The following is a 26226-nucleotide window of genomic DNA, read 5'->3' on the forward strand; positions in this document are numbered from 1 at the left end:
CAGCTCTGGAAGAGGCAGGTTATTGGTTTTTCCTGGAGACAGATTTTGGTGCTGGGTTGGAAATGGGCTCCCCGTCTTGTGTTCTGTTCTGTCAGCACTATTCCTGGAATGTTTATTGTGCTGATCCTGAAAACTGACTGAATTCTGCTTCCCTTCAGCTTAAAGTGTTAAATACTGAAGGGCTGGCTGGGGGCAGACTGAGCCTGGCTCCAAGCACTGGGTCCAGTTTGGTTTGTGAAGCAGAGCTTAATAATTGAGTTTTCAGGTCTTCAAAGAACTGTGGCAAGAAATTCTGTGTTCAGTTTGACTTTCGGTGCCTCGCTCAGAGGGTCTGCCATGAAAAATCCTGGGAATTTAGAATTGCAGGAAGTGCAGCCCACTTTGGCTGCAGTTCCTGGTGCGTTGGTCCTGCTGGGCACTTGGGATGGTGAGAAAATGTCCTTCCTGTTCAAATATTCTTCCCACCTATTCCTCTCCTTCTTGTTACCCCACAATGATCATTATTCCATGGATCTTCAGGATTTTTATTTGAATAATTCACTTCCCTTTAACATGAACTCTGTGTATTCTGTCTTTCAGGTCATACCCTTGGATATAACACTGGAGCTCCAGAAGCAGATCATGTCAGAGTTAGAAATTCTTTACAAGGTATGTGGGTTTTACCATTGGAATTATTTGTACTTCAGTTTTCTTACAGCAGATTTTAAAACAGCCTCGTGGCTTTTTTCTCTCTTTTCCCAGTGTGACTCCTCGTATATCATAGGATTTTATGGTGCTTTTTTTGTAGAAAACAGGATTTCATTGTGCACAGAGTTCATGGATGGTGAGTAGTGGATCCAGTTTGCTTTTGATTGCTAAGTAATTAAATGAGAGAAAATTTTTTTTGGTAGAATGAAATGCAACAGTAAGACTCGAAAATGTGGAGTATTAATAATATTGCAGGTAGTTAAAAAACCAGAGCAGGTTGGAATTGGGACTGGGGGACATTCTGCATTTTCCCTGCGTGGAACTTCGCTTACTTTTATGGAAAATGTAAATAGAAGAGGAATAAAGGCAGCCTTAATTTGTGGTTTGATATTTGAGCCTCTCGTGCAATCTGTCCTCGCTGACAAAACAGCTGTTCCTCACTTGTAGTGTTTTGATAGCCAAAACAGCTTTTCCTTTCAAGAAATCTATTAACCCAATGTCCTGGGTGTTTGCAGTGGAAATGGTCTCTTAATTACCAGGCAAGGAGTTATTTTCCAGCCCAGCTGTTTCCCAGCTCGCTGCCGAGTTCCTTCTGGAGCCCCTCTCGTTCCTCCCCGCGCGAATCCTCACCCCAAACCCACCCCTGACCCCACAGCCTGGAATTCCAGAGCTGGCCCAGCCCTTGGCTGGGGAATTTGGGATATTCCTGAGGAAAAGCAGGGCCTGGTGCAGCAGTTTGCCAGATTTTTAATTCTCAATTTTAAATTTCTTTCCTTGAGAATTTGTGTTTCAGCCCAGGGACATTTTGCACTCTGATTTCATCACGAGGTTTTTTTGCAGAAGAGAAGGGAGATTTCCCAGTCCCTTGGGAATGTCTGTAGGGATTCAGAGGGAATCCCATGTCCCCATCAATGGGGGATGCTCACAGGGCTGTGCCAGGTTTTTTCCCATTCTGGATTTACTGGGAAAACTTCAACTGCTTCCCCAGGAACTCCAGGAATTTTATTTCAGGCATCAGTGGGACACGGCCAAACCCTTCCTGGTGTGATGTCAGGAGGAGATGGCTTTAATCATGGATATAAAATGGATATTTATTTCCATTTCAATGGCTGTTTATATCCATTTAATTGGATATTTATGTCCATTTCAATGGCTGTTTATATCCATTGAATTGGATATTTATATCCATTGAATCATGGATATAAATATTGGATACCACAGAATGGTAGCAGTAGGTTTTGGGGACAAGAGCTGGGATACTTTGGACCTTGAAATCTGCTTTTTGGGATGGTTTTGTTATCCCCAAGACATTTTTCCACACAGTTTGGAGCTCTTTCATGTTGATATTTATGACTGGAAGGTTTTGTAACGTTTTGTCACTGCTGCTTCCTGAGTATCAGTGCTACAAGCAGAAATCAGGGACGTGGTAAGAAGCTCCCTGAGTGCTGTTTGGTGTGTTTATGCAGAGTTTGGGAGCTTTTTAAGGTCAGTTATTTCTGCCACAGCTATTGCTCTATCACTGATGGTGTTTTTATTAATAACCAAGGCCTAGAAAACCCTTGGGGCTTCAAATCTGGGGCACTGTTTCATCTGGCACCACCTGAGCTCGTGCTGTTTGTCCCTGCAGGGGGGTCCCTGGATGTTTATAGAAAAATTCCAGAACACGTTCTCGGAAGGATAGCGGTGGCTGTGAGTAGTTTATTGCTTTTTATCTCGCAGTTTTTGGCTGTGGGGGTGGAAAATGCGGGTTTGGGTGGTCATTGGGAGGCTGGGGCAGCTCCAGGGTCTGTGTGGGAGGAGGGTCTTTCCTCTCTCCTGCTCCTCCAAACCATCCCCTGTGCTCAGGGGCACTGGATGGGATTTAAGGTCCCTCCCAACCCAAACCCTTCCATGATTCTGTTTCTCAAATCTGTGTGACAGGATGGGGTAAATTGGCTGGGATGAGGAAACAAAAGAATTTGCTGGAAGTCTGTGTGGTCACATCCCTTCCTGTCAGCATTTCTTCCCGTCAGGACGGAGAAGTGCTTTTAATCACCTTGACTTATTAAATTATTTCTTTAATCAGCTCCTTAAGCCCTTCTGCTCTCTGTGGTGCCTTCAGGAGGTGGCTCGGGAGCCCTCTGGGCATCCTTTGTCTCTGAGTGTGTGATTTCCATCCTGGCCGCCCTTATTCTGGCCAGAGGGTCTCCCTTGGTTTTCCAACCCTCTCTCTTTGGTTGTTCTGTGGGTTTTCCTTGCCAGCTTGGAGGGTTGGGTTGGTTCCTGCCACCCAAATGCAGAGGCAGAACAGATTTTCTGTGTTCTGCTCAAGGAAGATGGAATTTTTCCCTTGGCACAAGCCAGAGCTGCCACAGGCTGGTCTCTCACCCTGAGCAGCCCCAGGGAAGAGTTAATTGGGGTCATTTTTGGGGTGGTGAGGCTGAGCTGACAGAAGAACCCTCAGATCTCCTGGGTTTGGTCTTGAGGTGTTGATGGTGGGAGCCTTGAAGCCCCTGGCAGCTCATCCTTGGGGCTCTGCAGCCTTCAGCTGCTGAAAATTCACTGGCCATGATTGAAAACTCAAATTACAGACCAACAGAAAATTCCAAAGTTCAAAAAACCCATCTTTCCCCGCAGCTGAGCAGAGGGTAATGACCAATGTCTCAGTGGATCTCACCAGGGAGGGAGATACTGCAAAACAATTGCCAAGTATAAGGAATACTTTGATAACTTAAGCAGTTTAAAGCATAACAAAGTTATTCTATCATGTGCCATTTAATTAAGTGCTGGCTTTTCATATTCATTATACATCAAGCTGACAATTTAAATCCTTTAATCCAACACAGGCAGCTATTTAGTCTCTGTTCATTGTAATTCACAGCTCTCCTTTCCTCTTAATTTGTGTGGCCTGCCCAGGGTGATGAGCATCCCTCTCTGATGCTGTTCCCTCTGAGCAGCTTCAAATCTGCTCATTATGTACCTGGCAGTTCCTGGTGCAGTTTGAGTGCTTTTCACCTCAGCTCAGAGGGAGAATCTTTCATCTCCATTCCTCTGGAGCAGTGAGTGGGAAGTTGCTCACAGAATCCCCGTTTTCCTGATGAGGATGATGAGGATGGTTTGATGATCTGGGATGGGCTTCCAGCGTTCCCTCAGCTGCTCATTCCTTCTCCTTTTGCTGATCTTGGTGTGGGTTTAATCCATCACACCTTGGTTTTATCTCTCCCCCATCCTCCCCTTGCCATTCCACAGGTGTTCTCCTCCACTTTTCCTCTCACCCCTAATGCTGCTGTCCAGCCCCACCTGTGGTGTCTCCATATCTGGATTTTTTCATTCCCCTCAGGGTCATTTTGTCCCTGGTCAGTCAGCCTGGGAGCCTCACTCCCTGAGATGGATATCTCACTTTTCCTGATTATTTTATTTCCTATTTCCTACTTGTGAGCCTGACTCCCTGACATGGATATTCCACTTTTCCTAGTTTTATTTCCTGCCTGTGAACCTCACTCCCTGACATGGATATTCCACTTTTCCTAGTTTTTATTTCCTGCCTTGAACTCACTCCCTGACATGGATATTCCACTTTTCCTAGTTTTTATTTCCTGCCTTGAACTCACTCCCTGACGAATATTTCACTTTTCCCAGTTATTTTATTTCCTATTTCCTGCCTGTGAGCCTGACTCCCTGACATGGATATTTTGCTTTTCCTCATTTTTATTTCCTGCCTGTGAGCCTGACTCCCTGACATGGATATTTTGCGTTTCCTCATTTTTATTTCCTGCCTGTGAGCTTCACTCCCTGACATGAATATTTCACTTTTCCCAGTTATTTTATTTCCTATTTCCTGCCTGTGAGCCTGACTCCTTGAGGTGGATATTTAACTTTTCCCAGTTACTTTATTTCCTATTTCCTGCCTGTGAGCCTGAATCCCTGGCATGGATATTTCGCTTTTCCTAGTTTTTATTTCCTGCCTGTGAGCCTGACTCCCTGACACGGATATCTCACTTTTCCTAGTTTTTATTTCCTGCTTCCTGTTCCCACTGCAGAGCAGGGGCTGAGGAAGGAGGGGAACAAAGGAGCTTCAGAGAAGGGAAGCTGCACCCTTTTCTGCTGCTCTGGGAGCAGAAGGTGAGCGCTGAGGCTGAACCAGCCCTGGCAGCTCCTGGGCTCTGGTGCTGATTTTTGGCACAGTGGAGGAGTTGGAAGGAGGCACAGGAGCCTTTTGTTTTCCCTGGAATTTCTCTCTGGCTCCTTTGAGCCTCCCCAGGCTGTGTCTGAGGGGCAGCAGAGCCTTTTCAGGGGGCTGGGGCACCTTTGTGCTGAGTCCTTGTAATCCCCTGAGCACTTTGGGATTACCCAGGTCCATCATTTTTTCCCCGGTCTGGTTTTTTTCCCATCCCCACAGTCATTTTTTTATTCTCCCAGTACATGTCCAGTGGAAGCTGCTTGATGACGTGTGTGACCTGCACATCTGTTAATTGCAATTTGTGGAAGTTTTTAAGGGAAGCCATTTCCAGGGGAAAAGGATGCAGCACATGCAGGCAGGCATTCCCTGCACCCCAGCACTCCTCTGGCTCCAGCTTTGGGATTTCTGGCCTTGGACTCGTTGATCTGGGAGGGCTTTTCCAGCCTAAATGGTTCTAAATGGGCACCACTGGGTTTGTCTTTTTCATTTTCTGCCCTCTCAGCCAGACTTGGCGTGGGTGTGGGGCAGTTCCAGAGAGGCCCCAGGGGCTGGAGAGAGCTGGGGGTGCTCACCTGGAGATGGGAAGGATCCAGGGAGAGCTCAGAGACCCTAAAGGAGAGCTGGGAATGTTCCCCTGGAGAGGAGAAGGACCCAGGGAGAGCTCAGAGCCCTTGCAGGGCCTGGAAGGGGCTCCAGGAGAGCTGGAGAGGGACTGGGGACAAGGGACAGGACACAGGGAATGGCTTCCTGTCCAATGTGACACTCCAGGGATCCAGGGGCAGCCCCAGCTGCTCTGGGCACCTGTGCCAGGGCCTGCCCACCCTGCCAGGGAACAATTCCTAATTCCCAGTGTCCCACCCAGCCCTCCCCTCTGGCATTTTGGAGCCGTTCCCCTTTCCTGTCCCTCCATCCCTCGGGAATTGTCTCTCTCCATCTCTGGTTTGGGTTCCTTCAGGCACTGCAAGGCCACACTTGGGTCATCCTGGAGCTTCTTTCTTTTCTCCAGGCTGGACAATGCCAGTTCTCTCAGGAGATGTGGAGGGATCTCTGCCCTCACCCTGAAACCCATCCCTGTTCCCTTTGTGAGTCACCAGCAGTGAGAAGGGGAAATCTCCCTCAATCCCTCTCCTTCCTCCTGTTTCTATTTCCCTGGAGGGCTGGAGTGTTTTCTCGAGGAGAAGCAGATTTTGGGAGCCCCAGAGCGAGGCTGTGGCCACTGCAGGGGTGGTGCTGCTCCCTCTGGGCTGGGCTGGGGCTCTCAGAGCCTCTGTGCCTTGGCTTGCCTCTTCACACATTTATTTTCCCTCCCTGCTGGAGCAGTGACATTGTGCTCTGTGCTGTTGATTGAAGTTCTCCCTGAAAGGATGTGCACTTGAACTGTCAGCAGAGTGAGAGATTGACAGCAGGTGGAAGCACTTTTTGTGTCAAGGCTTTGTCAAGGCATTGTTGTAAAACCTCCTTTACTGAATACCAATAATTCCTGCTCCGGCTTCAATCAAAAGATTCTCCCCTCCAGTTTTAGAATAATATTTAATGCTTGAGAGTCCTTCCCTAATAGGCAAATGTAAGGGGAGTGAATAACGAGCTGAGTCCATTTGGGGGGCTCCTGTGAGCAGATTTACAGCCCAGGAGAAAGGGAAAAACTCCTTTTTTATTCCTTTGTACACCCAGAGAGTCTGAAGGGAGAGTTTGGTAATTCCATCGCTTCCCTCACTGCTTACCCAGCACATGTTCATAATAAAGATGTTTAGTAACTCACAGCTGTGGATTTGTTTCCTGAGAAATGTTTCCTTTTTCTTTTAAATGGATGCTTGCTTTAAACAAAATAATTTCCTATGCTTTTAAAGATTTTCAATAGTCTAAATACATTTTTAATAATCAAAGAGTTCACTGTTCTGAAAAATCCCTTTGGCCATTGGAGGAGGTTTGAAATGTTGCATCTCCTTGATTTATTTTTGCATTGGTATATTATTATTTCTATTTATAGGTATATCTATATTTACGGATATACTTATATTTATGGATATATTTCTATTTGTAATTGCATTTATTTGTTTGTTATTTGTTATTAATAATTATTGTTTTAATGTTATTGCTGGTGTAATTACATCAAAATGCTGTAGGTAGAATTTCCATTTGCTTTTCATAAGCCATGGAATCATGGAAAGATTAAGGTTGGGAAAAAAACCCTTTAAGATCATCAAATCCAAGCCTTTTGAAAGACTTGAGTGAACAAGCCACACCTCTGGGCAGGCAGAATTTGACCAAAGCTTTTGTTAAAGGTAAAAAGCATCTGAAGGCAGGAGATGGTTGGGTTTGGAGTGAGTTTAAGGGAGGAATTATCTCCTGGAACAATTCCTTTGGGATCCACCATCATTATTTGCTTTACAAAAAGATTCTGATTCAACCAACATCATTTTTCTTACAGAATAAATGTTAAATTTTGAAGGAGTTTCTAATGCAAGAGGAAGGCAGAAAATGACTGTGCTCTCTGCTTTCACTCTGTATCATTTTTAGCACTTCTGCTCGATCACTGCAACATAAATAATTTCATTTTGGGCTACTCAGAGCACAGAAAATGAATTGTCTTGGCTGCAGAACTCACACAACTTTAACAGTGTCAGAAATGCTTCATTGTTCTGGAGATCCATGAGGAAAACCTCTTGGAAATGGAGTTAAATTTCACCTCAGAGATGGAGAGTGTTGAAAAGAGCCAGCAGGGGTGGGCTGGGGAGCTCAGCACTGGTTGGAATTTTTGTGGTTGGAATTTTTGTGGTTGGAATTTTGTGCTGCAGTAACTGGGTTTGGAGTTTGGCTTTAGCAGCTTTGGTGGTGAAAGGAGCAAATTTTGAAACCCGCCCAGGTTTAGGAGTTGTATTTACTTTTAGGAGTTACATTTCCTTTTAGGAGTTGTGTTTTAGGAATTGTATGTGGTTTAGGAATTCAATTTCTTTTCAGGAATTGTATTTTAGGAATTGTATTTGGTTTTAGGAGCTGTATTTCCTTTTAGGAGTTGTGTTTTAGGAGCTGCAGTTTCTGTGCTGTGAGATGCAGCAGGATTTGTGGTTTTGTGTTTGGTCCAATATGAGAGGAAAATGAGGGAATTTTCACAGCTCGAGAGGAAAAGTTCCACATTTGCATTGAGTAAATTAAAACAAGTAAAGGAAAAGGCTCAGGGTGCAGCAGATGGAAGAAAGGGAAGGGAGGATGAAGTGGAAGAGGTTATTAAGAGATTTTCTTGGTTTCTGGCCTTTTGCAAGAGGACCAATCATTCCATCCTTTGGCCCTCATGGTTTCTAACACCCCAGCAAGGGCAGGTGAATTAAAGATCCACTTGAGATGCCTGAAGGGATTCAGTGTGAGCTCAGCTGAGTTCAGCTTGCAGCTCCTGGCAAGAAATTAAAGTGTGTATTATTAATTTGTGCATTAATAAAGGACCTGCTGCAGGTTTTTAGCGGGGCTCACCTGGGAGGGAGGTGGGGTCTCCCCTTTTCCTGCTCCTGCTTCATTCTTACACTTGGCTTCTCTGATCTCCCACCCCAGCTGAAATTGGGAATTTTTCCTATCAGGAATCCCTAAAATGTGATTTTTTTTTTTCTTTCTTTTACCTGAAGGTTGTGAAAGGCCTGACCTATTTATGGAGTCTGAAGATTTTACACAGAGGTGAGTAGCAATGTTTTCTGTTTTCCAATGACATTTTAACGTCATTTCCTCCAAAGACCAAGCAGACATCTGCTTTGAGTCCAGTGGGGTGATGCAGAATGAATCTCACTCATTAACCTTGCACACTTTCTTGTAAAACATTTTTATTGCTCTTTTATTGCCCTCCCTCCTCCCCTGGAAAGAAAAGCACTGCGGAGAGGAATGAATTTTACAGGGATTTAGGAGCTTAGGGTTGCAAACAGGTGCCCAGTGGAAAAAATCAGCGTGGAAATGAGATGTTTGATGGTGGTGGAAACAGAAAATAGGCAATGAATTGTCTTTGGTGCTTCAGAAATCTCATGTAACAGCCACAAGTGTTGCTGGAGGCTCAGATCTGTGAAATCATGTCCTCTACCATGGTCAGGGACAGGGAAAGGCTTTAAACCTGCTTGGACATAAGTAATTTTGGGGGTTTTGCTGTTTATTCTCTTTCCTGCAGCTAATTTGGGGTGTTTTTTTTTTTTTAAACTCCTCATTTATTCCTTGCTTTTTGCTGTGAAATTTTGCATATAATGTGTCTGTTTGGAAAAATTAATTCAGATCCACCAAAACTTCAAAAACAATGTGGGAAATGCTGTTTAAAGAACAGAGAAGCTCATTCCCCCTACACCAAACTTCCAAAACAAATAGAAAAAAATTAAAAATGAGAAACTCATTCAATTTTTAATGTTTCCAAGGAGTCTGGAGGTAGCTGCTCTGCTCCTTGGTGTTGCTGTGTATTCCCACATCTGTTCCCTCATCCTGGGAGCAGTAACCCTGGTCCCTCCTGAGGAAAGAGCATCTCAGTGGATCTTTAATTCACCTGTCCTTGCTGGGGTGTTAGAAACCATGAGGGCCAAAGGATGGAATGATTTGTCCTCTTGAAAAAAGGCCAGAAACCAAGAAAATCTCTTAATAACCTCTTCCACTTGGTCCTCCCTTCCCTTCTTTCCATTTGCTGCATCCTGCACCCGCTCCAGGTGAATTCTGCTCGTTTCATCCTGCCGTTTTTGGGCTACAGAAAATGGGAATTTCTGTCTCTCCAAAGCAGGGACAGAGGGATGGAATGGCAGGCAGGTGATTATTTCTGCAGGTGATGTCCTGGAGTGCCAGGTTCAGAATTGTATTATTTCTACCCATTTTTGGGCTACAGAAAATGTGAATTTCTGTCTCCTCAAAGCAGGGACAGAGGGATGGAATGGCAGGCAGGTGATTATTTCTGCAGGTGATGTCCTTCAGCTGTCTCCTGGTTTTGGTGCTCAGAGGTGAAAGGAGGAATTCTGGCTCCTGGTTTTCCTGCAGGGTCACCCAGGGCAGAGCAGGAGTCAGGAATTTCCAAGGAAGGGCTGCAGCAGTCCCAGGGCAGAGCTGTGGGCTGCAGCAGGAAATTGGAGAGCAGGAAACAAACAATGAGCAAGGCTTTTATTGCAGATCAGACATCTCAGCAAATATTCCAGCTTCACTTCAAAACAAAGCTCACAACTAATGAGGTGATAGCCGTGCATATTAATAAACCCGAGCTGGAGTCATCACACCCACATCAAACATAAACATAAGATTAACACCTCCACCACTTCCTTGGAAGATGTGAGAATGTCCCAATGATAAGTGTGCTCTTTTCCCCAGAGCATAAGAAGTAGAAATGGAAGGGTAATGAGAAATTAACTTAGATTTAAAACAGAATTAGCAATTAAACAAGTCTAATCATGTACAAAGTCAAAGTTTGTCTAAAGACAAACCAGAATCTGTTAAGTTCAAGAATAAGTATAGACCGTGTGCATTTTATCTGCTGTGTTTTGCTTTGTTCACACCTGCTTCTTAAAGGAGTTGCAGGAAATCAATGTTACCCACTTGTGTTTAATTGTACTGAGCTGGATTGGTGACTTGGCTCTCTGAGTACTGGGGCTGTTTATATATATTACAAATATTTATTTATTTTGTGGTTTGGGCACCTCAGTTCTTGGTTAGGTTTTAAATAGAAATTCTGGAAGTGTTGCTGGTTTGAAAAGAGGGACAATTGAGGATCTGGAGATGGGCTCTGTGCATCACTCAGACTATCTCCTTTTCCCCCAGGACATCAGAAATCCAAGGATATTCCACTTCTCTTTGTTCTGGCTGGGAGGGACAGGCACTGGAGGAGCATTCCCATCTTCTCACCATTACTATTGTCATTATTATTAATAATAATGTTATTGCTGTTATTATTATGTAAAAACGCTGTAGATAGAATTTCCATTTGCCTTTCATAAGCCATGCAATTGTGGAAAGATTAAGGTTGGGAAAAACCTTTTACAAGATCATCAAATCCAAGCTTTTTGAAAGGCTTGGTGTGAACAAGACACACCTCTGGGCAGGCAGAATTTGACCAAAGCCTTTGTTAAAGGTAAAAACCCATCTGATTGTTTGCTGAGGATTTCAGCAGAGATGTCCAGGGCTGCATATTTTCATCTTCCCCCCTTTCCTGTTTTATCTCTGGGGGATATAATCAGCATTAGGGCCACCCAATGGAGCACAGACACAAACCCAGGGGTGTTTGGGGATTTACCAACCTGGGATTGTGGAAGCTGTCCCTGCCCATGGCAGGGGGCCCAGGATGAGCTTTAAGGTCCCCTCCCACCCAAGCCATCCCAGGATTCTGGGTTTCCATGCATTTATTTATGCCTGTATGTAAAGCTGAGCACACATTCTATGTTTCCATGCATTTATTCATGTCTGTATGTAAAGCTTGCCCACTCATGGACCACTTAAGGCTTATTTAAAAAAAAACTTAATCCTGGCCTCTGCCAAACCACGCTGCTGCCTTCCTTGAACCTGGCCTGTTGCTGTTTGCTGTTTTTAAAAGCCAGCAGAAGTCAAGAGACAGCTTTTAAAGCATCTCAGGGCTTTGTTTTTTTTCCTTTTTTTCCCTTCACACAATCATGAGTCTGTTTGCTTTTCAATGCCACCAAGGAGTGAAATGTTTGGTGTTCAAAAAGCTGAACCTCTGATGGTTCTATTTACTGGTGAGTAAGAGCTTGGAGGTCCTGTTTGTTTGCAGAGAGGTGAAACTACTCAGGCAGCTCCATCACCAGGAGAACTTGTTCATCCTCTATAATGATGCTTCATAGAAATCATTTGTATTAAGCAAGCCCTGGTAATGGGAGCATAATGACCCCTTTTGGCTCTTGTTTAAATTCTTTCACTTCTCAACACTAATATTAATCACAAGCAGATGGTGCAGAACATTATTTATGCACACTTGTTTCCCAAACCCAAAAAATATTTAACCCATTAACTGAAGTGGGTGATGAGACCAGGAGGCTGATTTGCTGATGGGCTGATTGTCTCCCTGCTCTCAGCAGCAGATATTTTGTGCAGGGCTCTCACTTCCTTTCCTTTCTGAGGAAATGAGCACAGCCACTGAAAAGCACAGCAAACATTTGAGTGAATTCCCTGGTTTTGTGGTGTTTGGTCCTGCTGGAAGGACAGCTTGGGTTTGCTCCTGCAGGGTTTGTGTGACTGCCCCTTGCTCTGCAGGGTCCCCAACCTCCCCTGCCCCTCCTTGAGGGGCAGATTTCCCAGTCCTTTCTTCCTTCTAGGATTTTCTCATGTTTTCAGCTTTGTTTGTGGGGGCATTTCAGGATCCTTTTTGTTCCAGCTAAAAGCAGAACTGGTCAGACTCAGTTTTCCCCTAGAAGTTGGGAGCAGCTGGACATCCTGGGATAGATCTCAGCATTCCCCCTGTGCTCCTGGGGCTGGGCTCATTCCACGCCAGCCAAGCCCAGCTCCATCCTTTTAGGAAGAAGGTGAGACAGGATTATTCTGCACCTTGTTCAGGATTCAGGGGAGAGCCTCTGCTGTGCTCAGCACGTCTGCTTGGATTTAGCAAAGTCACTCAGCTCCAGAGGAGGCAAAACTCCATCAAAAGTGCAGCACGTGGGTGGAATTCCTAAAGATGGAGATCAGCAAACACAAACTGAGCCTCTGCGTGCCCAGGACTGGGTTTTTTTGGGGGGAAAATTACAGGATTTGCAGGAATTACAGTGCCAGCAGTGTTGATACCTCACTTACAAGGTACTGATCCACCCGGGGTCTGTAGGAACTATTGGGCGCTCCCATTTTTAATCTGGATTTTTAGCTCAAATAGAGGCGAGCTTTAATCAGCTTCTTAATTGAGGTTCTGCATTTCTACATCGCAGAGACAAATTAAGGCAGCTCCTGTGGTACCAGCAAACAGCTGCTAAAGCAAGGCAAACCTAATGATAAACAAAATTAGGTTCTTTTCTAGTTGGGTTTCATCCATCTGCCCCCAACCAGTGCTCACTTTGAGGGGAGGCACTGATTCAAGCTGCTGCCTTTAATCCATTTTGACAGAAGAAGGCAGTGATTAGGCAAAGCCAGGCTCTAATCTTCCCATGTTTGAGCCAGGCTGTAACGTGCACGTTCTGCTCCCCCACTGGCACCCCTGGAACTGCAAAGATGTTCAGTGTTTCCTGCACTAGAGCCAGGCTGGATGTCGAGTTTGTTCCCAGTTGATTTTATTTTACAGCAGCGCACCAACTTCCTGTGGCAGCAGGAGCAGTCAGCACCAGGGTATTTGCACTGATGCTCTGGTTTTGGAATGGGCGTTGGTGGTTTATTTATGGAATTCCATCCTTTTTTCAGGCTGATTTTGCAGTTTGGTAAAATCCCTGTGAGTTCAGGACGAATCCCTGTCCAAATGCAGTAATTCCATCTATCCCTATGTAGTTCCATCCTTTTTTCAGGCTGATTTTCCAGTTTGTCAAAATCCCTGTGAGTTGTTTTCCTGTCCATCAGTGCACTTGGTTCCAGATTCCAGATTGGTGTCACCTGCAGGTTTAATAATGTGGATTTTTAGTATTGTATAAAGTCATCTCTGTAAATACCATCTCATATCTGTGTGGAGATGATGTATGTTATATATTTTTTGTATATATGGAATTTTATCTGTGCTGCTGACTTACAAACCACTGCATTTGAAATAGATATTTGTGATATTTCCTATCAAAAGCCACCATGCCAATGCTCCCTGGCTATTTGTGGTTGTCCTGTGCAAGGCCAGGAGCTGGATTTGGATGTGGCTCTCTTCCAATGTTCTGTATAAATGGTGTATTTATTGTCCAGGATAATGTGGGTAATGCAGCTTTTCCCCCAAACAGATGTGAAGCCCTCCAATATGCTGGTGAACACCCGGGGCCAGGTGAAGCTCTGTGACTTTGGGGTCAGCACCCAGGTAAATCCCCCCTGTGCATCTCCCCCCATTCCCCTCCTGGTGTCCAGATCACCTGGCAGCCCCACAGCAATCCCCTCTCTGCTGGGACAGCCCTTTTCATTTTTAATCTCTGGGCGACTTCTCCTCCATCTGAATATGATTGTTCATTGTTTAATGACAGTAAAAACTGCTGATATTGTAATTACTACTTACGAATAGCAAACTTCATTGAAATGCAGCTTTGATCTGGGAGCCTTTTGCCCAGACAAAAGGGAGGGCAGAGCAAGAGACGTGTCTGGGGAGCCCAACTGGCCCACAATAAAAATTAATATTGGGAGCAACAATAGTGGTGGGCTTTGACAATGTGCAGCACAAATTTTAATTAATTTCCATTTTGGGCCTCCCTGGAGGACTTCTCTGCTAGTGACCCATGAGCTCGCTGTGCTGTTGATTTGAATTTCAGCACCTTTTCCTCTCAGCCAAACACGAGGCCCAAAGAGAAGGTCAGCCTTGTATTATGGGCTGGCAGGCTCTGTTGTCCCTCCAGTGTTGAAGGGATGAATTGGGGCTTTATTCACATCTGACTGAAAAATGAGTGTGCTCAATCCTGCTTCCTCCTAATTCACTTTTTATATCAGACTGGTTTGGGGTACTAAAACATGCAGCATCCTGTTTAACACAATTGTTTAAGGTTATCTGCCATAAACTGTAATGCAGTGCTTGCTGAAATTGGAATCCTCATTCCCCAACCCAGGCGAGATTTAATCATTTTTAACGCCTTGGCGGATAAATCCCTTCCCTTTTTTACATAATTTTTAGTTGATTTATAGGGATGATGATTGTAGGTTAAATGAGGAATAATTGCCCATTTTATTTCCACATTATCTTTATATTGTTCTAACAGCCTGTTTTGTCTGATAGCTGGTGAATTCCATAGCCAAGACGTATGTTGGAACAAATGCTTACATGGCGGTAAGTGGAGTGATGCAGGAATAACATTTCAATGGAATTACTTGTCCTCACTCTTGTTCTGTTCAGTGCAGGAGATACCCTAAATCAATCCTCACATCTCCATCTCTTCCCACACCCTGTCTTCATTCCATGGGACAACTCTACTTCTTGCTGAGAGGGAGGAGGAATAGTGGAAAAGTGGTTTTTTGAAATATATTTTCCCTTGGTTTTGCTCCTTGTGACAACTGGGAGCAAAGAGAGCCAGTTGGACATTGGAAAAAAACCAGTTTTTCACTCACAGCTTGTGGCTCTCTGCAGATCACTGACAGCCCCAAACCATCCAGCTTTTGGGAATGCTGGAATTTAGGGAAGCATTGTGCAGAGGTTGGTGGGCATTCCTAGACACCCCATGGAAATCTTAACCTAAAAACATTGGGATTAATAACATCAGGGTGTTAAAGTGCAAGTTTTTTAGCTCAAAAAAGTCATCAGTACTTCTACTTATCCGTACAAATTTTGGTCAGTCTTTGTTAACACAAGACCACTTTTGTCCTGTTCCTGTACATTAAAGCCCCTTTTTTTTTTTTAGATTTTTTAGCACATTGCTCAGGATGCATTTGGAGCAGGGTTTGGGTTCAGAGCTGCCAAGTGCCAGCCTGAGCAAATCAGAGTGGATTTTCTGCACAATTTGTTCTGCACAAAATTTCTCTGCAGAAAACAGAGTGGATTTGCTGCACAAATTTCTCTGTACAAATCAGAATGGATTTCCTATCAGATCCATTGGATCCTTTTCAATTCCCCATTTCAGATGTGAAAACTCCTCTGCCTCAGTTTTTAAAGCACTTTTTGAACTCTTATTTTGGCCATTAAAATCCTTTGAGCAAACTGCTCCTGATATTGCTGAGAAAAGAAGTGCTCTGCTGGTTTAAAATAAAAATATAAACAGCACAAAGTGGTTGGTGCTCATGTTTTTCAAACCTCAGGGAAAGGGAGGGGGAAATCCATGACCTTTAATCGCTTTCAGGTATTTTTTTCTGATTTTCTTGTCAGGGTTCCCATTTATTTGCTAAGTGCTTTTCCACTCGAGCTCATTGTGTGGCTCCTGAAAGGCTCAAGTCACCATCCTAGAAAGACTTGGGCTGTCCTGTGTCATCAGAACACTCAGAAACAGCATAAAATAAATACTTCAGAATAGCAGAAAAATGGGGGGGTTTTAAATAAAAAACAGAGATTAAAAAAGAGCTGGAACACAGAGATCCAGACAAAGAAACAGCTTCAAATTAATCAACTTTTCCAGCTCAGCTGTTGCTTCAAACTGGTCTTAAGCAGGGCTGAGAATTAAATTGTATTATGCTTTTAGTGCCCAAACCAAGATTACAGTTCTCTTTCCCAGGTGTGCATTAAATAAATTGCTTTTTTTGCCTTTCTGGATAGATGTGGTGCCTCCATCTCTTGATTGTGAAACAGAAATTTAAGCTCAAAATGTGCTCGATCTGATTTTCTGTGTTAAAATCACTTTGCTTCTTGATTGAGTCGTTCGTTTGTCATCAAATTTCCAGGCAAGCCCTCAAAAAATAATGGAGGTCATAAGCTTTGCTTCACCCACTTGGCACACTGGCAGTGAATTTGAAACTCTTGAAAAAATTGAGGTTTTCTGTGGAAAAAAAAGAAGCTTTTTTGATTTTTGGGGGGTTTTTTTTGAAAACAAAAAAGGCTTTTTGACTGAGAAATTAAAATTTCCAACCAAAACACATTTTCTTAAAATCATTTCATCAGCGTTTTATATAGAGAAAAAATTGGATTAAAAAATAATCAGTTCTAGAAATTTGAAGAGAAAATACCTTGGGCTGTGTATTTAGAGTGATCCATGTGTTGCACCCCTGATGCATCTGTTATTCCTATTTTCCTCTTCTTTTCTGTACTTTTAAATCCATCTTTTGTTTAAAAAGCTGATTTCTTGGCCCTTTTCTTTTGTGAACCCACAGTTCCTCACTGGAGCTTGCTGTTTAGAGCTTGAACTTTAAGAATAAACAATTTAATATTGCTCAATGTGAATGATAAATCTCATGTGGTGGCACGGGAAGGGTCTAAAAAATGGGGTTTGTGTTGGCACCTTGCTTGGGCCAGGTTAGCACATCCCATGTCACTTTATAAAATTACTCTTGGCTGCACATCTGCACCTTTGTGAGGATATTTGTTAGCGTAAAAATATGTCAGCATAACAATGCATCACTATAAAAACTTATCAGCTTAAAAAAATCACACGATGCTGTTGCAAACATTTCTAAATGGGCTGACCTAGGTTAATTATACTCAGCGAATTAAAAAACAATAAAATAAGATTTTGGGGTCACTTCCAAGTGAGATTTGGTCAGTTTGGTGCAACTGTGGGGATTTTTGGGGGGTTTTGGAAGGTTGTTTTTAGAGGGAATATGGGCAGCAGTGTGGTTTTTATTTAACATTCACGCTGCGATAAAAGCTCCTGACCTGGGAGTAGCAGCACAGGATAAACATCCAAAACCACATTGGAGTGGCACTAATTTGGGAGTTTGTTTTCTAACAGAGGTCTCTGGATTATTAAAGAGTGAAAATCCTTTGTAGGTGGCTGGCCCAGACAGGTGCATTAACAGCACAGTGGGGAGAGGAGTCTCAGGGAGCCTTTTATTGTTGCATTTCATGCTGTACTTGACCTTGGAAATGCTTAAATTGTAGCTTTCAAGTAAAAACCAGCAGATATTTTTTACAGCACTCCATTTCATGAAGCATTAAACCTGCTATTAATAGTTTGGAGCAGGGGCTTTTTTTCTTTTCTTTCTTTTTCCCCCCTACAGGTCAAAAAGCCCAAAATTAAGAAGTATATAAAATAAAGTTGCCACCGTGTGGTGATTCTTTTGGCGTCAGTAATTTGGCTTTTTAACTGTGGTTATTCCTCAACCTCTGGACTCCACACTGGGAATTTTTTCCTTGCTGTGGTGCCTGGTTTTGGGGAGGGAAGTGGAAAATTGGATTCTCTCAACTTGACCTTGTGCTTTGCTAACGTGCACGAGCCCTTGGCTTTTCCCTTGGATTAAACAACCCCAACACAAATCCAAGGCCAACCTTGCAAGGACTCAGATTTTCCTGAAGAATTCCTGAATTTTCCTGGATTTGCTCCCTGCTAGGAAAGCTTTGAAGCATCTTGGTGATTTTTTGGTGTCTCCACTTTCCACGGGGCAGCTCCAGTCTCTACTCTGGGGTCGGTGACAGAGCCCAGGGGAGGGCTGGAGCTGGGCCAGGGCAGCTTTAACTGGATTTTAGGAAAAGTTTCCTCCCCCGGAGGGTGCTGGGGCACAGCCCAGACTGCCCAGGAAATGGGGGAGCTCCAGACTGTTTGGCCAACACTCCCAGGGTGGGATTTGGGATGCCTGTGCAGGGCCAGGAGCTGGAATTTGATCCCTCCCAACTCCGAACATTCCAGGATCCTGGGATTTTTCCCATCCTGTGATTTTTCCCATGCCTTGCCCTTGGAGCAGGATCCCTGTGTGCCTGCAAGGCTCAGGAGCTGTTCCTCTGCTTTTCTCCACAGCCTGAGAGGATTTCGGGGGAGCAGTACGGGATTCACTCGGATGTTTGGAGCCTGGGCATTTCCTTCATGGAGGTATGCAGAGAGCTCTCACATTAACTCTTACATCAAAAATAACATCAAAATATTTCAATTTAACCTTGGTTTATTCCTTAAGTTCCCTGTATATTCATGTTCTTTTACCTGTTGCTAATTTGGGCTGTATTTAGAATGGGTTTGTTCATTTGAGGTCTTAAATAAAAATCCTTGTTGGGGTAGGAGGTAGGGCCTGGTGTGTGGAGGCTTTCCTTTTTTTCCTTTTTTTCCTTTTTTTCCTTTTTTTCCTTTTTTTCCTTTTTTTCCTTTTTTTCCTTTTTTTCCTTTTTTCCTTTTTTTTTTTTTTTCCTTTTTTTTCCTTTTTTTTTTTTTTTTTTTTTTTTTTCCTTTTTTTCCTTTTTTCCTTTTTTTTCTCTTTGCCTCTCTTTGCCTTCTTTTGCCTTCTCTTTGCCTTCTCTTTGCCTTCTCTTTGCCTTCTCTTTCCCTTCTCTTTCCCTTCTCTTTCCCCTCATTTTAAGGTGAAGCTGGACATACCTTTAAGTGAACTGCAACCAGTATTTTTAGCCCAAGGTGAAGCTGAGCAGTCTCAGTGCTGGCCCTCTGCATCTTGGCACATCTCACATTTTGCAGCCCAAAATTGAGCTGTTTTTACATTTTCACACAACAAGTTCCTTGCCAAAACCCTTTTAACCAAAATGTAGCTGGTGAGTGCTGGATCAGTGCGTGCAGATGTGGTAAATCAGTGTCACTGGAGCCAGCCCTGAGTGGCAGGGTGACACGGTTTGATGTGTCCCAGGGCAGGGATGGAGGGAGGGCCCTTCATTTGTTTCAGTGCACATTTGAATGGTTTGTGGTGCTGGAGAGCCCTCCCTCAGGATTTTGGAAGAGATACAGACCAAATTCATACACTCTGTCAACAACCCTAGCCAAAAGAGGGCTGAGGTTGTACTCCAGGAAGGCTTTGTGGGTGATAAAAAGAGTGATATAAACAGGACTTCATAAATAAAGCATTTCCCAGTTCCTTTGCTGAATTAAAAGCTGTGCCCCAGCAGCTCAGTGATCCACCACAAGATATTTGGAGTTTATTTTAGGGCTGTTAGTGGCCAACTTGGCTCCTCACCAATTCCACACGCAGGCTGAATTTTATTGGTAAAACTCCTTTCATTTGCATTCCCTCCTCTGGTTTTACACCTTCCCAACTTTCCTCTCCCTCACTTCCCAGGGGTTTCTCCTGAGCCAGATGTGCAGGATCCAGTTTGGGTCTGGGTGCTTTGTTAATTGGTTTGTCAGCTGCTCCTCCGAGACCTCTCCCACCAGCAGCAGCTTGATTGAAGTGCTCTGAGTGATGGTAAATGATGAAAAACAAGGACAGTGCCTCAGAAAAATGCCTCCAAAGAGGTGAAGAAGGTGCTCCAAGAGCCACACAAGGTCACTGTCATTAAAGTAACACCCTATTGACGTGGGGATTGGGAGTGGAGACACTCTTGTTGCTGGTAAAAAGGGGAGTTTTGCTGGTGTTTGCTGCAGGATTTAGAATCATCTGCACTCAGTGAAGTGGTGCTCCAGCCCCACACCTGGCTGTTAGCAGCATGTTGATTTTAAAGAAATATCAGGTGGGATCGAGGCAGCAAGGGCTGTGCTGGCAGGTGAGGATGTGAAATTGTCAGTAAATCTTCTCATTTTCTTTAATGCTCTTCTGAGCCCTTAAAAGCTCTGGAATTTCTTTGCTGCAAAGCTGTGTGTGATGAGGAAGTGGGAGTGTTATTTGGGAGCTTGAGGAAACTGCCCCAAAAAAGTTGGGAGGAGAGAGGGAAGAGTCTGGGATGGGAGTCCTGTCTAAGCTTTGAGAAATGGGGGGAATTTGTGTTTCCTTTGAGGCAAGAGGGGTCTGAGGGTGCTCAGTCATCCCCTCAGAAATAAAAATATAAATTAAAAATTAAGTTAAAATATAATGAAACTAGATATGCAGCTATATAATCATCATTATTATAGATTATTACTATAATCATTATTATTATTATCATCTTTTTTGTTACTTCTTTTTTTTTGAGTTTGCCTTTCTTTCTTCAGGATTTTTCTGAAGGGAATGGAATTTAATCCCTAACCCAGAAAAACTGTTTAGAAGTGTTCCACCACAAATAGTTTGTGTGTTTCCATGAGGTTTCCCCGTGTTTTATTTAAGTGCTCTTGGCTTGACAAAGCAAGTTCAATTTAAACCCGTGCCACTGCTGTCACTACACTGACCACTGTGTCAGCATTTTCATTTCTAAAAGCTGTTTTTCAGGGTTTATAACTCAGCCATAAAGCACATCCAGGCTGGGCTGGGGCTGGCTGAGCTCTGGAACCCATTCCCTCTCTCCAAGAGCCGTGTCCTGCGCGGGAGGAGAAATTAAATTGCCCAATATTTCTTGTTACTCTCCAATATGACTCTGGTCCTAGCTCTAATCCACAAGTGAACTTTAAAACATCCAAGGGAGGATAAAATCCATCTGCCTGGGGTTTAATAGCAGCAGCAAGGCTGGCTTGGGTGGGTCTGGAGCAGCCTGGGGTGGTGGAAGGTTGCCTGCCCTTGGGAAATGCACTTTAAGGTCCTTCCCAAGCCGCCTCATCCTGGAAGTCTGTGATATTTATCATTTTATCTCCAGACAGAATTGGTGTTACATTTAAATTCAGGAAGTGAAAGCAATTTGCTAATGCCCAAAACCAAGTAAATTTTGGAGGTAGAAGCTCCTGAGCTTGGCTTTTTGCTTCTCCTTCTGTGTCACTTCCTGGCCTCTTCTTTCCACTGCCCTCTGTGTTCCAGGTCTCCTTTGAAAATCAGATTTTCTTACAGAGATCACCCCTGTTGTCTCCCCCAGAGAAAATGAATTTGTGCATCAGTTTTAATAATTGTTCTTATATATTAGTTCTTAATATTAGTTCTTTAATATTAGTTCTTAAAACTCCCAGAGTGAGGATTTTAAGTGTTCTATGACCAGAGTTCTCAGTAGCTGTGTATTTGCAGGAGCTTTCAAGGGTTCTTAGCAGTCTCTTAAGAAGCCATCAGGCGTTTTCAGTTGTGTGCATTCCCAGACAGAGGAAGATCAGGAATTACCCAACAAATGTGCCTTCCTTGGTACTTCAGGCACAGCTGAGCACTGTCAGGGTGCTGAGCTCAGACCCTTCATCCCACTCGGGCTGGGGGCACAGGGGGAGCTGCAGAAGGGCTCGCTCAGCCCTCAGAGAGGAGGAGGAAGGTGCTGCAAGAGGATGCTCCAAGGAAAGCAGCCGTGCTTGGAGATGCTTCTCTAAAAGCTCTTCAGTCTCAAGGGTGTTGAGTGCAGAAAACTGGAGTCAAGACTGTGTCAAGGAGGGGAGGTTTCAAATCTCCTTCTGAGCAGCCTGAGATGTGGGATCAGTTACATCTCAGCAGCCTGGCAGTGAGAGTGGTTCCAGGTCAGGATTGTGAGCCCACCTGAGGGAGGCTCTGCAGGATTTCTCTGCCCCGGGGGTGCTCTCTGATCAGGTCACCCCTCACCTGAGCCAGGGCTGCAGTTGTGGCGCTCAGGGACAGGCTCTGGTGGTGGCAGTAGTTGCACTTGATGCTCTTCAAGGTCTTCTCCAGCATAAAGGATTCTGTGATTGGAGGTGGTGAAGGAAGAATCTGAACCCCAAATCTTGGTGGTACAGCCTAATTTTTGTATAGGTCTGGAAGAAACAGCCTCGGGGTGGGGAAAGGTAACACCTTCCCTTTAGGATTAAGGAAAATGAGGATGTAAGAAAAGCTTTTTGTTGTTGGTGTTATTGCAAGGAGCCTCACCTGGTTGCTGTCAGGTTTTAGGGACCCTAGTGCTGTGATGTTGGTGACTTGGTGACAACTCCTCGTGCTCAGCCAGGCACAAGGAGCTGTCACGTGCCCAGCCCGCTCAGCAGCCCGAATCCTCCTTATTGAGGAATATTTATGGAGTCTCAGCCATTCCACGTGGAATGATGCACTTCACAAACTCCTTCTCGGGCAAAAAAAGCTGGCCTGTATTTTGATTATTTCATTCCCTGGAGCTGTGTGGGGTGATTTCTCCAAGCAGAGCCCGTTCCCTGTGGTTCCTCTCCCACCTCCATCACGCACCGGGGTGGGGACAGACCATGTCCAGCCTGCTGCTGGTGGGACTGGGGGTGGAGGGAGCAGTGCCTGAGGGTTGGGCCATGAATTAATAATTGCTGTGTGCTGGGGGAGGCCCCTCACACGGGCTGCAGCCGGGGAAGTTGCCTGGCAGAGCGCTATCAATCACTCAGTGACCAGAACTTCCAGTAATTAGTGTATTTTATGGGCCTGTGCTTCAGTGACTCGGAAGCACATATGCTCCACTCCCAGCTAAACTTAGCCAGAGTAATATTCCAGGATGATTTATCCGCCTGCTGCTCTGGGATGTAACCCTATATTAGGTGAAGATTGTGAACTAAGCTGCAATAAAGTGGAAGTTTAGGTACAGTTTGCACGGGTTGAGACCTCGATGGATCATTGTTGCTCAGCAATTGCTCCTAGGCCGCTGTGGGCAGGGAAATAAATAATCCAGTTCTCCACCCAGGCTGAGGGGTGAGGGGACAATTAAGGCATGGCATCAGCTCTGGGTGTTTGGAATGTGGGTTTTATATGTAAGGTTATTTAATGTATAGAACAGAATAGGTTATATATATTTTTATGTGTAAGTGAGGCCCTGGCACAGAAGCTGTGGCTGCCTTTGGATCCCTGGAATGTCCCAGGGCGGGGTGGACAGGGCTTGGAGCAGCCTGGGATGGTGGAAGGTGTCCCTGCTCATGGTAGGATGGATTAGAGGATCTTCACAAGGTCCCTTCTCACCAAACCATTCCAGGATTCTATCACTCTGTGTATTGTTTCCTATTCTTACTCTGTAGTTGTTTCTACTTTTAAAGAGTCAGAAAATGAGGCCTTTGCCCGTGATTTAATGGCCTGTCCTGGCAGATGAGCCCTCGCTCCAGCAGAGCTGGAGGAGAGCAGAAGCCAAGCTGTGTTTCCACCAGCACAGCCACATTTAACCCATTTCTCCCTTTTTGTACCGAATTCAAACCCAGCAAACAGCTAAGCAGGAAGCCTCTCTGCTGGAGCAAGGAATCAAATTAACCCTCCTGGAGCGCTTGTGGAGATTTTGCTCCTGACAATTTCCCTGGAAAGGCCTGGCCCACCTTTGTCCCTTCGGAAAAGGCGCTGCCATTCCTGGTGTCACCTTTGAAGATGCAGCAGTAAAAGGTTGCTAATATCCAGGATTTGTGGCCAGGCAGAAATGTGCAATTTAACCCTGATTGTCTGCAGCCTTGAGCTGGCAGTGCATTTGCTGTAGTTCATATTTAAAAGAAATCAAAGTGAAACTAATTATCTTTAATTAAGGCGAATTAAGCTTTGATTTTTAATTTTTTTTTTACTCCGAGACAGAGCTGGAACTCATCTGCTCAAGCCAAGGAATGTCCCAAAGGTTATTAGGGCATTTTTCTGGTGGTGGTAATAACCTTCCCCCCTCCCAGCCCTGGCCACCAACAACAAATCTGTCACTTCATCCGTCTGCGCCGCCGCTCCTGCCCCTCCGCAGGGGTCGCAGATTCCACAAGTTATCAGCTAATGGCCTTATACATTAAAAATTGAAGCTTTCCTCACTCCCAGGCCTTGCAAGGCTTTGTTCTTAAGCCCCAGACACTTTGGAGTGCAGCTGCAAACTATAGGCAGAAGATTAAATTAATTTGTAACTCTTTTTTTTTTTCTCTCTTTTTTTTTTTTTTTTTTTTTTGTCGGGGCCCTGCATTACTAAATCCTGCACATTTAATTGAAACCCTACTTCAAGATGCTTTGTGTTTCTGTTCCTCTTTGTTGTCAGTTTAACCTCAGAAGCACTTTAACTCTGCTAAATTGCTGTTATATCCTTTTGGATTTTTTTTTTTTTAAAAACCCTCCGCAATAAGAGGACAGCAGAATTGATATTAGGAGGAGAAGAAAAATCTTGGAGTAGTTTTTGAGGTATTTAATATTTATTAGGGTCTGTACCCTGCAGAGTTTCAAGTGATTTGAAGCCCATCTATCTAGGAATGTATAAATTGGTCTTGGAATGGAATTTCACCTGGGGAATTTTGTGTTATCCAGTAGTTAAGTCTGCTTTTGAAAGTTTGAGCGTGGTGGAGTGGCGGCTGCTTTTCCAGAAAATGAGGGTTTAACTGCAGTGCACAATCTAAATGCAAAATCCTGAGATGGAAATTTAATTGTGTAAAATGTGCACGAGGTAATTAAGAACAAATTTTAGAACATTTCAGACTATAAAGTCCTCCTTCAGCTCCATCACTGGTGATATTGCCAGTGCTTATTTTCAATTTGCAGTTATGCTGAGAAACATGGAATGTGCCTAAATTAAGAATAAAAGCATCCCCTGCTCTCCAGTGTAACTGTAAATTAAAAAACAACTTGCACAACATCGACAATAATCTAAGTGGGAAACTTTATTGCCTGAGTGTCCTAAAAATATGTTTTGAACTTCCTTCCCTCAGCCACTTTGCAAGCAGGATCCAGACAGAGCTGCTGCTGTAATTTTATTCACAATGTGCAGCAGGCAAGGAAGAAGTGAGGTGGAGGAAGTGATGTGTAAGGAGGGGGGATTTCTGATTTCCATTTTCAGTTCTACAGTGGCAAATTACATTATTTCAACAAGTGATTTGAATTTTGGGTTCATTAGTTGCACCTTAAGAGTGTTTGAGAGCAGGTTTTAGTTGCTTTCCAGCCCTGCTTCTGGTGCTCAGTCCAGAGGTTCTTCCTGAATCAACACTTAATCATTTGAAATTTTGAATTTTAGAATCAAAATTTTTGATAGTTTGGTAAAAGTCAGTACACACACGCCCACTGCACCTCTGTTATTCCATAATCTGGGATTATTTCTCAGTTGTATCAAGTACTGGTTTGAAATCTGCTGGTGCATCCCACCCATCCATGCCCTGGCCAAGCCTTGGGGGAGGCTCTTTCTCAGGCCACAACCTCCCTGAGCTGCTTTGATTGCTCTCCTGAGCTACCTCTGTGTTTGAAAAAGTAATTGTTTTAAAAACACACACCCCCACACCCCAAAAAACTCCTCCACGGAGCTGCTCCGGGGAAAATGGGGTGAGAAAGTGTTTTCCTGGCATAATTGTTGGTGATTGATCCCCCTCTCATTTGTTTCCACACCATTCTGCCACTGCAGGTCACTGGGCTTTTGAAAATGAAGATTTTTACAGTTCTTGTGTTGGAAAAGAGCTGAAGATCATCAAATCCAGCCATTGGGAAGGGATCCATGGGGAAATGGGAAGCAGCTTCCTGAATTTCAGGCATTCCCTCTTCAATATCCAGACATAAAACCCTGATCAGTTCCCAAACCCACTGAATTTAAACTGAGATATTGTATTTTTGTCAAAATACCTTAAACAAGTTGCAGATTCCAGAGTTTCATCCTTTAAATGCAGAGACGTTTTGGACAGTGTGATAATTTGGTAGATTTTGGTTTTCCAATCCTGCACTGGGTTTGTTCCTTGTGTTCCTGTCACTTCCTTGAGACAAATGATAATTTGAAAATCCCTTTAGTGAATCTCTCATCTGTTTGTTGTTTGGTTTGTTTTTTTTTTTTTTAATCTTATTTTAACTGTGACACTTTTTATAAATCTAAATCTACACCCAGAGGTCACTGGTTGGCTGAACTTAAACCGTTTTACTTAATAAATTTAATTAAGAAAATACAGTGCAACTCATAAGCAAATGAGTTTTTCCTAGTTTTAAACCAAACCACCCTCTCGAGTGCTGATTGCCTCGCTCGACCCCTGGTGATACAGAAACGGGCAAAATTAAAAAGGACATTAAAGCTTCATTAAATCTGAAACACATTTAGTACAGTGACATATCTGCAGGCTATTTCGGGGAAGATTACAGACTCTTTGCTA

The 26226-nt window shown here is 44.0% G+C and overlaps 1 protein-coding gene across 2 annotated transcripts in view; it reads left to right on the forward strand.

The window, feature by feature from the left end:
• Positions 1 to 26226, forward strand: part of MAP2K5 (mitogen-activated protein kinase kinase 5) — a 117648-nt gene that overhangs the window by 44473 nt on the left and 46949 nt on the right. For both annotated transcript variants that reach the window (XM_030955117.1, XM_030955118.1), the window contains exons 10-16: positions 580 to 648; positions 742 to 823; positions 2315 to 2376; positions 8461 to 8509; positions 13687 to 13760; positions 14661 to 14711; positions 18256 to 18327. In XM_030955117.1, coding sequence (XP_030810977.1) covers positions 580 to 648; positions 742 to 823; positions 2315 to 2376; positions 8461 to 8509; positions 13687 to 13760; positions 14661 to 14711; positions 18256 to 18327 — 459 coding nt within the window. The remainder of the gene's footprint in view (positions 1 to 579; positions 649 to 741; positions 824 to 2314; positions 2377 to 8460; positions 8510 to 13686; positions 13761 to 14660; positions 14712 to 18255; positions 18328 to 26226) is intronic.

The sequence above is a fragment of the Camarhynchus parvulus genome, chromosome 10 (genome assembly GCF_901933205.1).
Source record: "Camarhynchus parvulus chromosome 10, STF_HiC, whole genome shotgun sequence".
Taxonomy (NCBI): Eukaryota; Metazoa; Chordata; class Aves; order Passeriformes; family Thraupidae; genus Camarhynchus; species Camarhynchus parvulus.